At 31.0% G+C, this 14541-nt stretch overlaps 1 protein-coding gene across 1 annotated transcript in view; it reads right to left on the bottom strand.

Annotated features, from left to right (window-relative positions):
• Nucleotides 1–14541, bottom strand: part of CDH9 (cadherin 9) — an 81548-nt gene that overhangs the window by 35136 nt on the left and 31871 nt on the right. Inside the window, exon 2 of the mRNA XM_007464444.1 lies at nt 3288–3582. Within this exon, the coding sequence (XP_007464506.1) occupies nt 3288–3582 (295 nt within the window). The remainder of the gene's footprint in view (nt 1–3287; nt 3583–14541) is intronic.

Here is a 14541-nt window from a genome sequence, read left to right as displayed (position 1 = left end):
CAAGTGTTTGATTTAAATTAAAATCACTAATATAAGGAAAATAAGGTTAGAATTCAATAATTATACATTACTTCATTTAGAGAGGAGGCATTCTTTATTATGTGATTATGCACAGGCTTTAACTGTTAATATATGGGTTACACATAGCCTGACAAAGTTCGTAAGTATCACCCTTTACATTTCTCTGTAAATGGTTATGTGTATAGGTAAAAGCAGAGAAAATCACATCTATAAAACTATAATAAGTTTATTTTCCTTTAAATTAGGTAGTAGAGTTACAAAAGAACAATACATTTTCAGGATATAAATACATATACTTTTTATTTAGACATATATTTTATGTATATACATATATATATGTATATATACACACATATATATAAAATCTTATTGAAAAATGCAGTTTTCTCTTTCCTTACACTTATTTGGATTTACTTTTATTGAGGAATTTGAATTAAAATAAGGAAATAAGAAAAACTCTACACTCAAGGAGTCACTAAGAATCTAATAAAATTAGAAGTTTTCCAAACTACATTTTCCATGATAACCATAACTATTTTGCAGTGGAGAAAAACAGTAAGGTATTAAAATTATCCAGCTATCTCAGCATTTTATTAACTTTTTTTCTTTTTAAATCTAGTATAGTAATAAGTCATCTCTGTATGTTTTTGAGCAAGCCAGTTTAACTCTTTTGGGCTCATTTTTACTTATTTATTAAAAGAGGTAATTAAACCAAGTATAGTATCTTCCACATATACATACAGTATTGGGTTGGCCAGAAAGTTCATTCAGTTTTAAGTAAAAATAAAAGACACATTTTTCATTTTCACTAAGAACTTTATTGAACAATGTATTCACTAACCAAATGAACTTTTTGGCCAACCTAGTATTTATAATATGTGCATTTCTGCTTAAAAATAGATATATGTACAAAGTGTATGAGTGGGCTAAGGAGGGATCAATTAGTGCAGTAATGCCAATATTAGTAATAAAAAATAATAACTGTCCTCTATAAATAGGATCAAGATTTACCTGTAGTTCTTAAATATTTGTTTATTAGTACCAAAATCTGCAGCTGGAGCCATATAGCTGCCTCCTATATGCTTTTCTTGTTTTTTTTGGTAATTGTAGACATGCAGGAAATGTAATTGGCATTGACCCAAATTCTCATATTTAAGGTCTACAGTAATCAGAAATTGTACTACCCACAATTTAAAGCTTATATAAACGAAATGCATATTGCCTTACATTAAGGGCTTTTTGGACAAGATAATCTGCAAGTCTTCTCCTATGTATAAACATATATTCTATGTTTTAATATAGGTATTGAACAAGTGAAAGGTTTTTAAAAAATAAAATAGAGAAGTACTTAGTCCAGTTCTGATCTTATTACACACTTGATAAATATTAAAAGAATCTAGATTATATTAGTATTTCAGATAAATACTAATATAATCAGATATAGTCAGAGAAAGACTGTATTTGAATTAGGTAGATAAATTATAAGACTATACTGAGTGGAAGATAATATCTCATTAAATAACCCAAAATAATATAGGAGAAAATACAGGTTATTTGAGGTTAAACATAAACAGTCTCTGATAAATATTCTGTTCTTAAAAATTAGGTAATGCTTTGAAAATTTAAGAAGTTATTCAAATTTAAATCAATTATCCAAATTTATCATATTCAACTATCTCTGTCATCTTAATTATACTTTTTACTCTTATAGGTATGTCAAATCTTTTTGGAGAAGGATAAGTGAAAGTTTTTGTACTATTAAGTGTTAAAATATCTGGCAAAATAACATACATACAAGAAAAAAGTATATGTTTTACAATGGTTAAAAGGTGTTAATTGGAAAACCAAACTGTAGAATGCTCAAGAATAGGAAGCTGCAATGGAGAGCATAATTTTAGATGTATCTTTATCTCAAATATAAGCCCACAAAGAGACATGAAGTATATATACATTAGCCCACTAGTTGACCTATATGGACCAATCCAGTACTTTCCATGGAACTGTACCAGGCTAACACATATTTAAAAATATTAAAGAAAACACGAACACTCATATTTCATCCTAGGCTTTAAGATTTCATAGGAGTCTTGTCCAATTTGATAAGTGCTTTTCATATTATTGGAATGAATACCTGAAAAGGCAGAAGAACTGCACTTTTCTCAGACAGATGAGATTTCATCTGAGTTTAGAGGAAATAACTTCTTTACAAATTTTTGGTTATTCTAGAAAATAACCAAAAATAGCCATTCTAGCTAGATGGCACACATAGTTAAGAAACATTTAATATCAATCACTCAGTAAAGGTGGATATGTTTGTTTTTCTTCTTTAAGAAATTATTTGACTTACCCATGTATTAATTACAATAATGTCAAAGTTATATACTTATAACTGATTTTGACATAATATTCAACTAAATATCAATTTTTCAAAATCAGTTACATGTTTGGGATATTATAGTAAGTTTATATCACTTATTATTTTAGAAATATGCTTTAAGAATCAGCTCTTATTATCTCATTAACAAATCTAAACCTTTCATATAATTATAGCTAAATGTAGTTACATATACAGATAAAAACATTGCATAATAACAAATGGCATTTAAAATTATGGGCAGCCTTAAAAAATGAAATGATTATTTTCAGTTTTCAGGATAAACCATTGCTGGATGGAGCATAGCTAAAATAATATTAAAAAGACTTGGAATATTGTTGTTATGCTACCAGGTTATTTGATGTTAATTCAGTTCCTTAATCTTTCTGAATCCAGGGTTCCTAATTAACAGAATGGGGATTTAAAGTTCTATTTCCCATGCCTACCACATCAAGTTGTTTCAGTGATCAAATGACATGATCAAAAGAAATTTATCAGATGCAAGCATTCATTGTTTTTATGCAAAATAATTCAAACAAAACTGTCTGAAACTGCTGACACTATTTGATATTCCTTTCATTTCAGGCCAAAATACATTAAACTTGACTGCCATTTGAATGGCATTTGAGTAAAGGTAAAGACGTTTGTTGAAATGCAATGAAACAGTTGTTCTCAGTAATCATTTTAGATGTCAGTTACAAAATAGCAGGAAACATTAAGAAACATACAACCAAAAATAATTAGAAGTGAGATAGCTAACACTAAATAGTAGTTTCAGTTATAGTTCTTATCTTGAAAGAGATCACATCTAACTGTATGTCCATAATAACTACCTTAGCAAAAAATAAAATAAAATTAAAAACTTAGTTTACATGGATTAACATATACCTACCGACTCCAGACATTTCAGGAACACTGGCAGTGTACAAGTCTTTTGTGAATTTTGGTTCATTGTCATTGATATCATGGATTTTAATTATAAATTCAGATTCAGGCTCCACCTGCCGCCCGGTCTTTCTGTCTATAGCCTTGGCACGAAGAACGTACAGGGACTTTTCTTCTCTGTCTAATTTCTTTGCCGCATGAATATCTCCTGTATTTTCATCTATTACGAACAGACTGCCAGCCCCATCTCCTGTTAATATGTATTTTAAATTTCCATCTCCTTTATCTTGGTCAGTGTGAAGCTTCAGAGAGGTAGAAAAGAAGAGTTCTATAAATATATGTATTGTTATTACAGAAAAAATAATTTTGGAAAATATTAATTTATCTCTACATGACATCACTGGAACAATGATTGCAATGGTTATCTTAATTTTCACTGTGGAGATATTAAACATTTTAGTTTGATCATTCTCAAAATTTTTAAACATTTATATGAGACTACATTTAAAATAAAATAAAAAGTATATATATATATATATATATATATATATATATATATATAAACATTTATATGAGACTACATTTAAAATAAAATAAAAAGTATATATATATATATATATATATATATATATATATATATTTCTCAAAACACAGTATTTCCAAGACATTTTTGAATAGAATGCTACCAAGATTTAAATGTCTAGTACATTAACAAGAAAAAAAATCCATTGGTCTAATAAATCTTAAGTGTAAAATATTAATATACTCGATTAACGTCTAAAATCACTAAACTCAAAGAGGTGATGTGAGAAATTTCTGACATTATTATGATGATGTTTAGGATATATACCATAATTTTAAATGATTTCACCTCCCTTCAGTATAATATCGCTTGTAGATGCACAGGCTCTGTCATCAGAGACCAACCAGAGACAGAATATTAATCTCATAGATTATTCTCTACATGACTTTGGGAGAGTACTCTTTCAACCAGGATGTTCTCACTTTTTGGAAGTTGATGTATTTTATAGACATTTGAAATTTCAAGTGATATAAAACACACAGGGCTTTTCCATTGGTCATATAAATAATTTGATGAAAATATTAGGATTTTTTTCATAAATTATCTTCCTTCTATTCATTCCCATCTTAAAAGTAAACTTCTTAGCATAGAAGATTTTTCACTGAGTATTTAAAACAGACAAACGGATCATGTATTTACAGAAATTTTGAGTTGGAAAAAATCCTAATGTTTTTGCAAACCTAACACTATTCTGAAACTTGAGTCTTTACTAGCCTATGCCTGCTCTGTTTTCTTCCATCATATACTTACAATTCCCAATACATTCTTACTCCATCTATTTCTTTAGTGTCCCATTCCATCTTTGAACAATTTGACTATTTGAATCTATTTTTTATTGTAGCCAAAATTACAGACTTGAGATTCATACTGTACTCCTCCTTTACCCAATGTTAAAATAACCATATGCAGCCTTTTCTTCTCTGAAATATCTCCCCCACCCATCCATCTGTCTCCATCTCTATGGCTACCACCCAGGTTTTGTTCATCATATCTTATCTGTACCACTGCAACAATCTTCTAATTGATGCCTACCTCCCTCTTGTTCTACTCCAAACAATTTTCCATACTAAAGAAGGTGATTTTTCTACATCATAAATCGAGTCATATTACTTCTTAGCTTAAAAATCTTCAACCAGGTACAGTGCATAAGAACCATGAATCTAAAGTCTTATAAACCAGGCTTGGTCTCATGCAAATTTCTGCTATATTGGGCAAATTGTGTGTGTGTGTGTGTGTGTGTGTGTGTGTGTGTGTTTAAGCCACTTCTATTAAAAGGGGATAATATTCTTTTTTAAAAGAATCATTACTTTTATTGTTATTCTATTTCCTTGGACTCTATAGCCTTATTTATGCATTATCCATAATCTTGTTCTCATCTCCAGATGTGTTTTCTGTCACCTTTATCCACTTTGCTATACACTCTGTACATACCAGTTGTTTTGTTTTGCCTGTTTTGTTTTCTTCATTTCTCAGAAGGCCTGTTCTAGCTTTCATACCTGATGTTTGCAGATGTTTCTCTCACCCTTTAACACCCTTTCTCTTCTCTGTATTTTCCCCTGACTAAATATTTATCAAATCTCATTAAAAATTTTTTTTCTTAAGGATGCTTTCTCTAATGCTCTAGACTAGAATAAATATACCTGCTCTGTAATTATAAAGCACATTTCACTTTCCTATGATACTCACCCCATTTGGTAAAATTGTTTGTTGTGCCCACTAAACTGTAAAATCCAAAAGAGAAAGATTGATATATATATATATATATATATAAAATTTCTATGGCCTCAACACATATTTCTTAAAAATCAAATATTTCCTCTTTTTTTTAACAATATGTTTTTACATGTATAAAGCAGGTTTAGTTGTCAGTGATTATTAGAAAAATCAGATTATAAATAACATAAAACTTGCCTTTTTTTTTACTAAAATTACATCTTAGAAATCTCTGTATGTAAATAAAATTATTTTAATGATTGCATTTTTCAAATAGTTTTTTCAAGCTACTTTATAATAAATATTTTTGTACATTTATCTTTGTATTGCTAGTACTTTTATTCTAAGAGGAGAAAAAGAACATACTTTTAATGGAAGGAAATAATTAGGAAAATATGAAAAAAGGTAGATGTATAGATAGATAATTTATATGTATTAGAAGCTTTATTTAATTTGGCAAAAAACGTTGAGACAACTAAAATGTTCACCTTATTAATGTTAGAATGTGTACAATGCTATTATTTGTAGTCATTAAAATTATTGTCTACATATATACTGTTGGATGTAAATCATTTAAATGAGATACTATGTTAAAATACAATGTATAGAGTATAATTTCAACTTTTTATATCTTTATTTTTCATAAAAATACTCAACATATACATAATATTGCAAGCAGTTGTATAGTTTTAAAATGTTTCCCTTTGTTTTTAAGTTGTACATGTTTTAAATATTTTTATGAATAAATTTGTGTTAATTTCTTCATAAAATAAAGGAAAACTAAATAAAACTAGTCTGGAGAGATATAAGAAATAAACTACACGATGTCTCCCACAACGTGTAGTCTAGTGTTCTTACATTTATACACAGAAAAAGAAACATGAGAGATTAGTCAGTTATCAATATTGTCAAATATATTGTCAGACTGAAACAAAGATAATCCTGGGATAATGCTGCAATTTACTGAAAATTGTGGAATAGTAAATGCGGTGGGGTAAAGATTGTGTATTGTCAGGAGTCCCTATCCCATGCTTATATTATGGAAATTATTAATAAGTAGCCAAAATAAAAGGCAGGAACACGTTTATACTGTTACAGAATTTCTTTGGAAATTTGCATATGTATACACAAATGAAACTTAGTTTTAAATTTTCTATATCCCTCCCCACTGTCTTTCCATATATTTAACATAATAACACTATAATAAATATTGTTATATCTTTATTTTTTGCATTTAATAAAGATTTAACATTCTATTTTGATTATTAAAATGTGCAGGAAACTGAATCTGTGTCTATCACACTAAATTGTATATGATTCTACATGTTGGATTCAAACACCTGTGGAAACAATTTACTTCTCAGAGATTTTCTACTCATTCAAAATATGCTGAAGTCTACAAAAGTATTTAATCAAACATAATAATAATCCTAGTAACTATACTTTCCTCTGAATGGTTTTATATTCAATATTTAAAATTTCAGGGAAAATTCAGTATTATAATATGGTGCTTGGACTGAGGATTATGTCCAAAGGGAAATTAAAATATTTATGGAATTACAAGACTTTCAGAATAAGTATGTTGTCTGAATATATTAAATTTTAGTTAATAAATCTTTGCAACAAACAGTAATATTATTTTAGTCATTCATATATTGAAATCATTGTAATTTAGATTTATTATTCTATTTCTACCTGTTTTAAACCCTGTCCCAATATTTCATATATATTCCTTATTCTGTTAATTTAAAATGCCATTTTAAAAGTACTATTTTACACAAAATCAAACACATTTTAAAGCATTGTCTTTAATTCACAATTTCATTTTAAGAACAAAAGCTCCCAATAGTTATTTTCTGGTACAATATAACAAAAATGAAAACTACTATCTTAAAATACTGAATTTCTTTATTATGTACATTATTAATTTTGAATTATACATTTAGAAATGATAGTAAAACCTGTTATACAATAACTTAAATATAAACAAAAGTCTTAAAAAAATAAGCCCAAAATTCCACATTTTGTACTATCATAAAAAATAGAATTCTTGAAAATATTGTTTATCTATTATAGAACAAAGCCCACATAAAATCCCTTAAGAAATAAGAGTACCAAAAAGTAATTATTTTCTTCAGACATCAATAAACCAAATAGTCTTCGCTTCCTGGTCATAACTTAGTTGCCTCTTCTGAACTTGAATAAATATACTGAAAGCAAAATAAATCATGGATAAATATTTTAAATGCTAACTATTATTTTCCAACATTACATTTTTAGTTTTGCTCTGCTACAATTTTTTTGTTTTTAGAAATTTTGAAGAAGTAAATATGTACATGCAAAATAGGCTAAAAATTTAAACTGTGATGGTTAATTTTATATGTCAATTTAACTGGGCCACAGAATGTCCAAGTATTTGGTTAAATGTTATTCTGAATGTGTCTATGGGGTACTTCTGGAAGAGATTCACAACTCAGTCTGTAGACTGTGTAAAGTAGATTGTCCTTTCCTAACGTGGGTGGGCCTCATCTAATCCTTTAAAGGCCAGAATACAAAAAGACTGAAAACGGGAGAATTCACTCTTTCTGCTTGATGTCTGTGATTCACACTGGAAGTTACACCACTGACTTTCCGGTTCTCAAGCATTTGGACTTGGACTTGAACTATTCCGTCAGCATTCTGGGTCTCCAGCTTGCCAACTGCAGATCTTAGGACTTTGCAGGCTCCATAATCATGGGAGCCAATTCTTTACATATATATGTTTATATAATAATATAATATAAATATATATTGGTATATAATAATGTAATGGATATGTATTTATGTATTTTTTTCCAGAGAAAGTTAATTTTGTGTGTATTTATAATATATATACATAAGTATATATAAATATATATATTACAATTTATTAAAATAAAATCTGTATTAGTCTGGGTTTTCCAGAGAAAGAAAACCAGTAGTCTTTAGGGAGATTGTAATGTTAGAGTAGCTTTGTTGTTTAAGATCTACTCACCCACACTGAGAGGGTCCAGAAGACATCTTTCACCACTATGGTGAGAAACAAATAGTGAGAGAGCCCAGGCATCCTTGAAGAGCTTTGTGATCACTCTTTTCTGTAGACCAGATCTTATAGTGGGAACTGCTATCAATGAATTGGGAAACCTATATGCAATGGGAGTAATTGGATCCCAGAGTGACAGAGACTAAGTTCAGCATTCACCTGCCAAAAGATAGGTGGCAGGATTATCATAATGGACAGCAGAGTCAAAGCAGCAGTCAGATTAGTCTGACTCGCACAGACCTATGGCATTGGCTAATTGATTACAGTGTTCCTAGAACTAGATAGGAAGGCTACTAAATCCATACTTACTTAAAAGCAGAAAAGTTCAAGGTCAAGAGAGCAAAACACCAACATAAATCATAAAAAGAGTCAATCAGTTCCCAGGCCTGAGCCAGTTTACAGACTCAGAATCTCTTGAATAAAGAGGATGCCAAGTCCTCCTGAGGAAGGACCCCAGTACACAACAAAAATTTGTACTCTTAGTTTTTTTCCCAGCCTTCCCTAAAAAACCTATGCCTTTTACCAGGATAACTGTGCAGTGAGGAAAAGAAAATAATTGGACATTTTGGTATTACTGGACACTGACTCTGAACTAATATTGATTCCAGGAGATCTAAAATATCAGTGTGATCTGCCTACCCGAGTAGAGGCATATGAAAGTCAGGTGACGGATGGAGTTTTACCTGAGGTTCATCTCATACTGGGCTCAGTGGGTCCCTAAACCCATCCTGTGGTAAATAATAAATTGTCACTTCTGGCCCATCCTACAACCAAAAAAGATGCACAATGGCTAGTGGGTCTCTTTGGACTTTGGAGGCAGCATATTCCTCATTTGGGTGTTTATCCCTATCCATTTACCAAGTCACCTGAAAAGCTTCTGGCTTTAAGTTGGACTCAGAACTTGAGAAGTGTCTGCAACAAGTCTGGGCTGGCATGCGAGCTACTCTGTCACTTTGACCATATAATCCAACAGATCCAGAGGTGCTTAAAGTGTCAGTGGCAGATAGAGATGCTGGTTGGAGCCTGTGACAGGCCCCTATAGGTGAATTGCAGTGCAGACCCTCCTAATTTTGGAGCAATGCAGACCCTCCTAATTTTGGATCAAAGCCCTGATATCCTCTGTGGATAGTTAAATCTCCTTTTGAGAAAAACCTCTTGGCCTACAAACTGCTTAACCGTGGGTACCAAGTTACCATGCAATCTGAGATGCTCACCATGAACTGCATGTTATCTGACCTATCAAGCCATAAAGTTGAGTGTGCACAACAGCATTCCATCATCAAATGGAACTGGTACATATGTGATCAGGCCTGGACATGCCCTGAAAACACAAGTTACAGGAAGTAGTGGCCCAAATGCCCATGGTCCCCACTCCTGCTACACTGCCCTCTCTCCCCAGTCTGCACCTGTAGCCTCATGAGGAGTTTCTTCTTCAGGTGACGGAGGAAGAAGAAAAGTCTTGGGTCTGGTTTAAAAAGAGTTCTGCATGATTTTCAGGCATCACTCAAAACTGGACTACAATACTACAGTCCCTTTCTGGGACATCCTTGAAGGACAGTGCTGAAGAGAAATCCTCTCAGTGGACAGAACTTTAAGCAGTGCATGTATATATACGTGTGTGTGTACATAAATATATAAATATGTTAACATATATATAACCTATTCAACATGTTATATGTGTTCTATTTCTCTGAAGAACTCAGAGTAAAGTTTGCAAAATCAAAGTAAATTCACCTCTAATCAATCTTCCTTTAAAAATTAGAAATAAGGGTCTTTTGTTTGCTTATTTTAATTTTTGTTTAAAGTGTTTTTAATTGCAAAAGTATGCCATATTGCTCAACTCTTATTATGAACAATCAATACACATCCTTAAAATTATATTTGGAATTTTCTAACATCTTGCTCAATTTTTAATGAGGAAAGCCATAGAGCTGTTGCTGACAGTTGCTAAAAATAACCATTAATAACAATTACAATATATTTCTGATGTTTTAGTAGTTAAAATGCATTTCCAGTATATTTGGAAATATATTGTGTGTCAGTCTTAACAGTATATTTTTTGCGTTTGTTTCAGATAAAACAATTTATTTTCTTTAAGTTTACTTATATTAGGTATGGGCTTCATGACTGTTATATTAATATCGAGTTATATGATAAATAAAACCTAAATAGAAGGCCACTGATATGCAATATATTTACACCATAAACATTTCCAGTTTGGGCTAACCTGGGTTAACTGGGCTTACCCTCTCATAGTAAGCAACTACAAATCTGGACCAAATATATGAAGCCAATGCTTTCAGGAACTGAACAGCAGAGGGCAAGCAACAAGATGAACTATAAATTCACTCTAGCCTAGCATCCTGCCTGTGAAGAGTTTTACTGCAGGGAAGTGGAGCCTATACAGAGATTAGTGATTCTGCTGGGCATATATCCAATTTCAGTGAATTTCAATCAAAATAATTACAAAAAATGTAAATCTGGGCACATCATAGTCAAATCGATGAAAACTATGATTTAGAGAAAATATTCATATTTCTTAATTTTTTGTGATTTCCTCTTTATCTAGAAGTGTACTATTAATTTTCAAAAATTTTAATGTTTTCTAGTTTTTTTTTTTTTTTTTGGCGGTATGTGGGCCTCTCACTGTTGTGGCCTCTCCCGTTGCAGAGCACAGGCTCCGGACATGCAGGCCCAGCAGCCATGGCCCACGGGCCCAGCCGCTCCGTGGCACGTGGGATCCTCCCGGACCGGGGCACGAACTCACGTCCCCTGCATCAGCAGGCGGACTCCCAACCACTGCGTCACCAGGGAAGCCCTCTAGTTATTTTTTGATCAATTTTAAATCTGATTCTATTGTGAACAAAGAGATCTTTAAAGCATCCAAGGAATAAACATATATTCAAGGAAAAATATAACAATAAAGACAGCTGAATTCACATTAGAAGTAATAAAACACAGAATTGTTCAGTAAAATAACCTTCAACAATGAAGAAATAATAACATTTTGAGAAAAAAAATGGCGAGAGAATCCACTGTAATAGGACTTTCATTTCAAAAAATACTAAATGAATATCTTTAGGCTGCATAGAAATAATCCTAGATTGAATCCTTGACATAAAGAAAGAAATGAGGAGCCATGGAAAGGGCAAAACAGTTGCTAAATATGAGACTTTAAAAATATTTCTTAAAGACAATTGACTGTTTAAATCTAGGATAATATCAATATATTATGAGGTTTATACAACACAGTAAAAGTAAATTGTATAGCAATAATCGCCAGGTGTGTAAAAGGTAAATGGATTGTACTTTTTGCAAAGTTATAACATTTTGCAGTATGGCATCATATTCCAGTTGGACTTAAGTAAATTAAGGATGGATATTTATCTTTATAATCCTTCCATAATCCTTAGCACAGCTGGTAAATATTACAAGAAGATAAAACTGAAAAGATCATAGTAAAAGTAAAATGGAATACTAATTAGGGGAGAAAGAAAGATGGGGAAATTGAAATACTGTTCCATAAAGAAAGGCAAGAAATAAAAAAAGGATTAAAAAAAGAATAAGTAGAACAAATGTAATACAAGTAAATAGTCCAGTACATATTAATGGACTAAAACCTCAAGTAATAGAGAGATTTTGAGAATACACTAAAAAATAATTAACTACATGTAGATTACAAGAGCCATGATTTAAATATAGCCAAGAACACAAATACATCTGAAGTAAAGAAATAAAAAACACAGGAAATAATAATTGTAAGGAAGCATGTGGGGCTGTATTAATATCAGACAAAATAAACTTTGAGAAATGATAAAGAATGTTTTATAAAGATAAAAGGGGCATTATCTCAGATATAACAATTATTGATATTATTGTGGATGGAACAATAATAAATTTTAAAAAACATGAAACACATTTCATAAAACAAAGTAGTAGACAAATCCAAATCACAGTTGAATTTTATTATGGAGATTAGCTTTTATTTCTTATAAGAAACAAATACATTAGATATATAACTGAAATTATGAGATTTTAGAATAGATCACAGTGAGTCATTATACTATCCACATGTAATTAAAACAGCAAATTAACAATTTAGGTACAAAAAGCAGATAGGTTCACTTAATACTGTATGTGCATGTTAATAATGTTTTTAGAATATTTTACAGGAAAAATACAAAGATACTACAGTTAGTTCCCACTTCTCTTTTATTAATCTCTTACGTTATTATAGCATATTTCCTATAATTAATGAGCCAATATTGATAAATATTATTACTAACTAAAGTATTTTATTTGGAGTCCTTTACTTTTAACCTAATATCTTCTATCTGTTCCACATTATGTTTAGTCCTCATATTCCTTAAGCTTCTCTATACTGTGATGGTTTCTCAGACTCTCTGTTTTTTATTACCTCCAAAGTTTTGAGGTGTGCATGTCATGTATTTAGTAGTATGTCCTTCTAATAGGATTTATCTGATGTTTCTCAAGATTATACTAGGATTATCTGTTTTGTGAAGAAAGACCACAGGGGTAAAGTGCCATTTCATTACATCATATCAAGGGTATTTATTTTCAACATGATGTATTACTGTTGTTGCTAACTTAGTTGATTTAGTGTTTGCCCAGTGTCTCCACTGTAAAGTTACTCTGTTTTCTCCCTTCCCTTAGTATATTCTTGTAAGGAAGTTCACTATGTTCTACCAACATTTAAGGAGTGAGGAGTTATGCTTCACCTCCTTGAAGGAGGAGTATCTTCCTAAATTATTTGGATTTGCTCTACGTGGAAGATTTGTTTATTCTCTTCCATTTACTTATTTATGATTATGTATTAATATCAGTATGGTCTCTTTGGATTTTTATTTTATTGCTCCAATGTTTCCATCTTTGCCCTTTGGGAACCGTCACAGTCAGTTCTTGTGTCCTTTTGACACACCCTCATCTTCATTGTGTGTTTTTGTGTGTGTGCATTTTCTCAATTTCTAGCAATACAATATATTCCAGGACCATCTTGTATATTTCCTTTCCAAGTCCTAGAATCAGCCATTTATTCAGGAAGCCTTGGTTCCTTTTACTGAAGAATGGCATTAGAAACCAAGATCTGGATGCCAGGTTGCTACTGGGAATTTCTACTGGAGTATTGCTTTTAGAACCGTTCAGCAGTTCACTGATAGAACAATGAAATTATATGTGGGTGTATACTAATCCACGTATATACATATATCTATATGAAAGTAGCTGTATCAATATAAAGTTCATTCTATATTTATACTTGGATATGTTAACATACTAATTTTAATAATTATAGAACAAAAAGACAAATACTAGTAAAGTTATAAAATATTTTGGACAATGCTGTTAACCAAATCAATCCCAATAATATTTCTATAGCACAAAAACTAACATCTGCACAACACATATTTTTTTCAGTTACACATGAAACATTCACCACAATGTGCTCTGTACTAAATTGGGCTGGGATTGACCAAAAATCTGGCCCACAGCCTGTTTACATATGATCTGTATTACATCTTTCCTCTCCCTTCCCCAAAATATATATTTAACATTTTATATCATATATGGAGTCAATGCAAACTCTATCAGAATTCCAGGAAGTATTTTTAATAATACATTGACAACCTAATATTAAAATTAACATGAAAATACAAATGGCCTAGAGTAGCCTAGACAATCTCGAAGAAAAACAAAGTAAGACAACTTATATTCTATATTCCAAAACTTATTGTATGCCTACAATAATGAAGCCAGTGAGGTATTAGAAACACAAACAAGGACAAACAGAAAATCTAGAAATAAACTCACAGGTATACAGTCATTTGAGTTTAGAAAAAAGTGCCAATGCAATTTCATTTTGAAAGAATTCTTAGTAAATCCTGCTGA

Source organism: Lipotes vexillifer, unplaced genomic scaffold, assembly GCF_000442215.2.
Source record: "Lipotes vexillifer unplaced genomic scaffold, Lipotes_vexillifer_v1.1 scaffold476, whole genome shotgun sequence".
NCBI classification, from domain to species: domain Eukaryota; kingdom Metazoa; phylum Chordata; class Mammalia; order Artiodactyla; family Lipotidae; genus Lipotes; species Lipotes vexillifer.
This window is presented reverse-complemented; position numbering and strand designations above follow the sequence as displayed.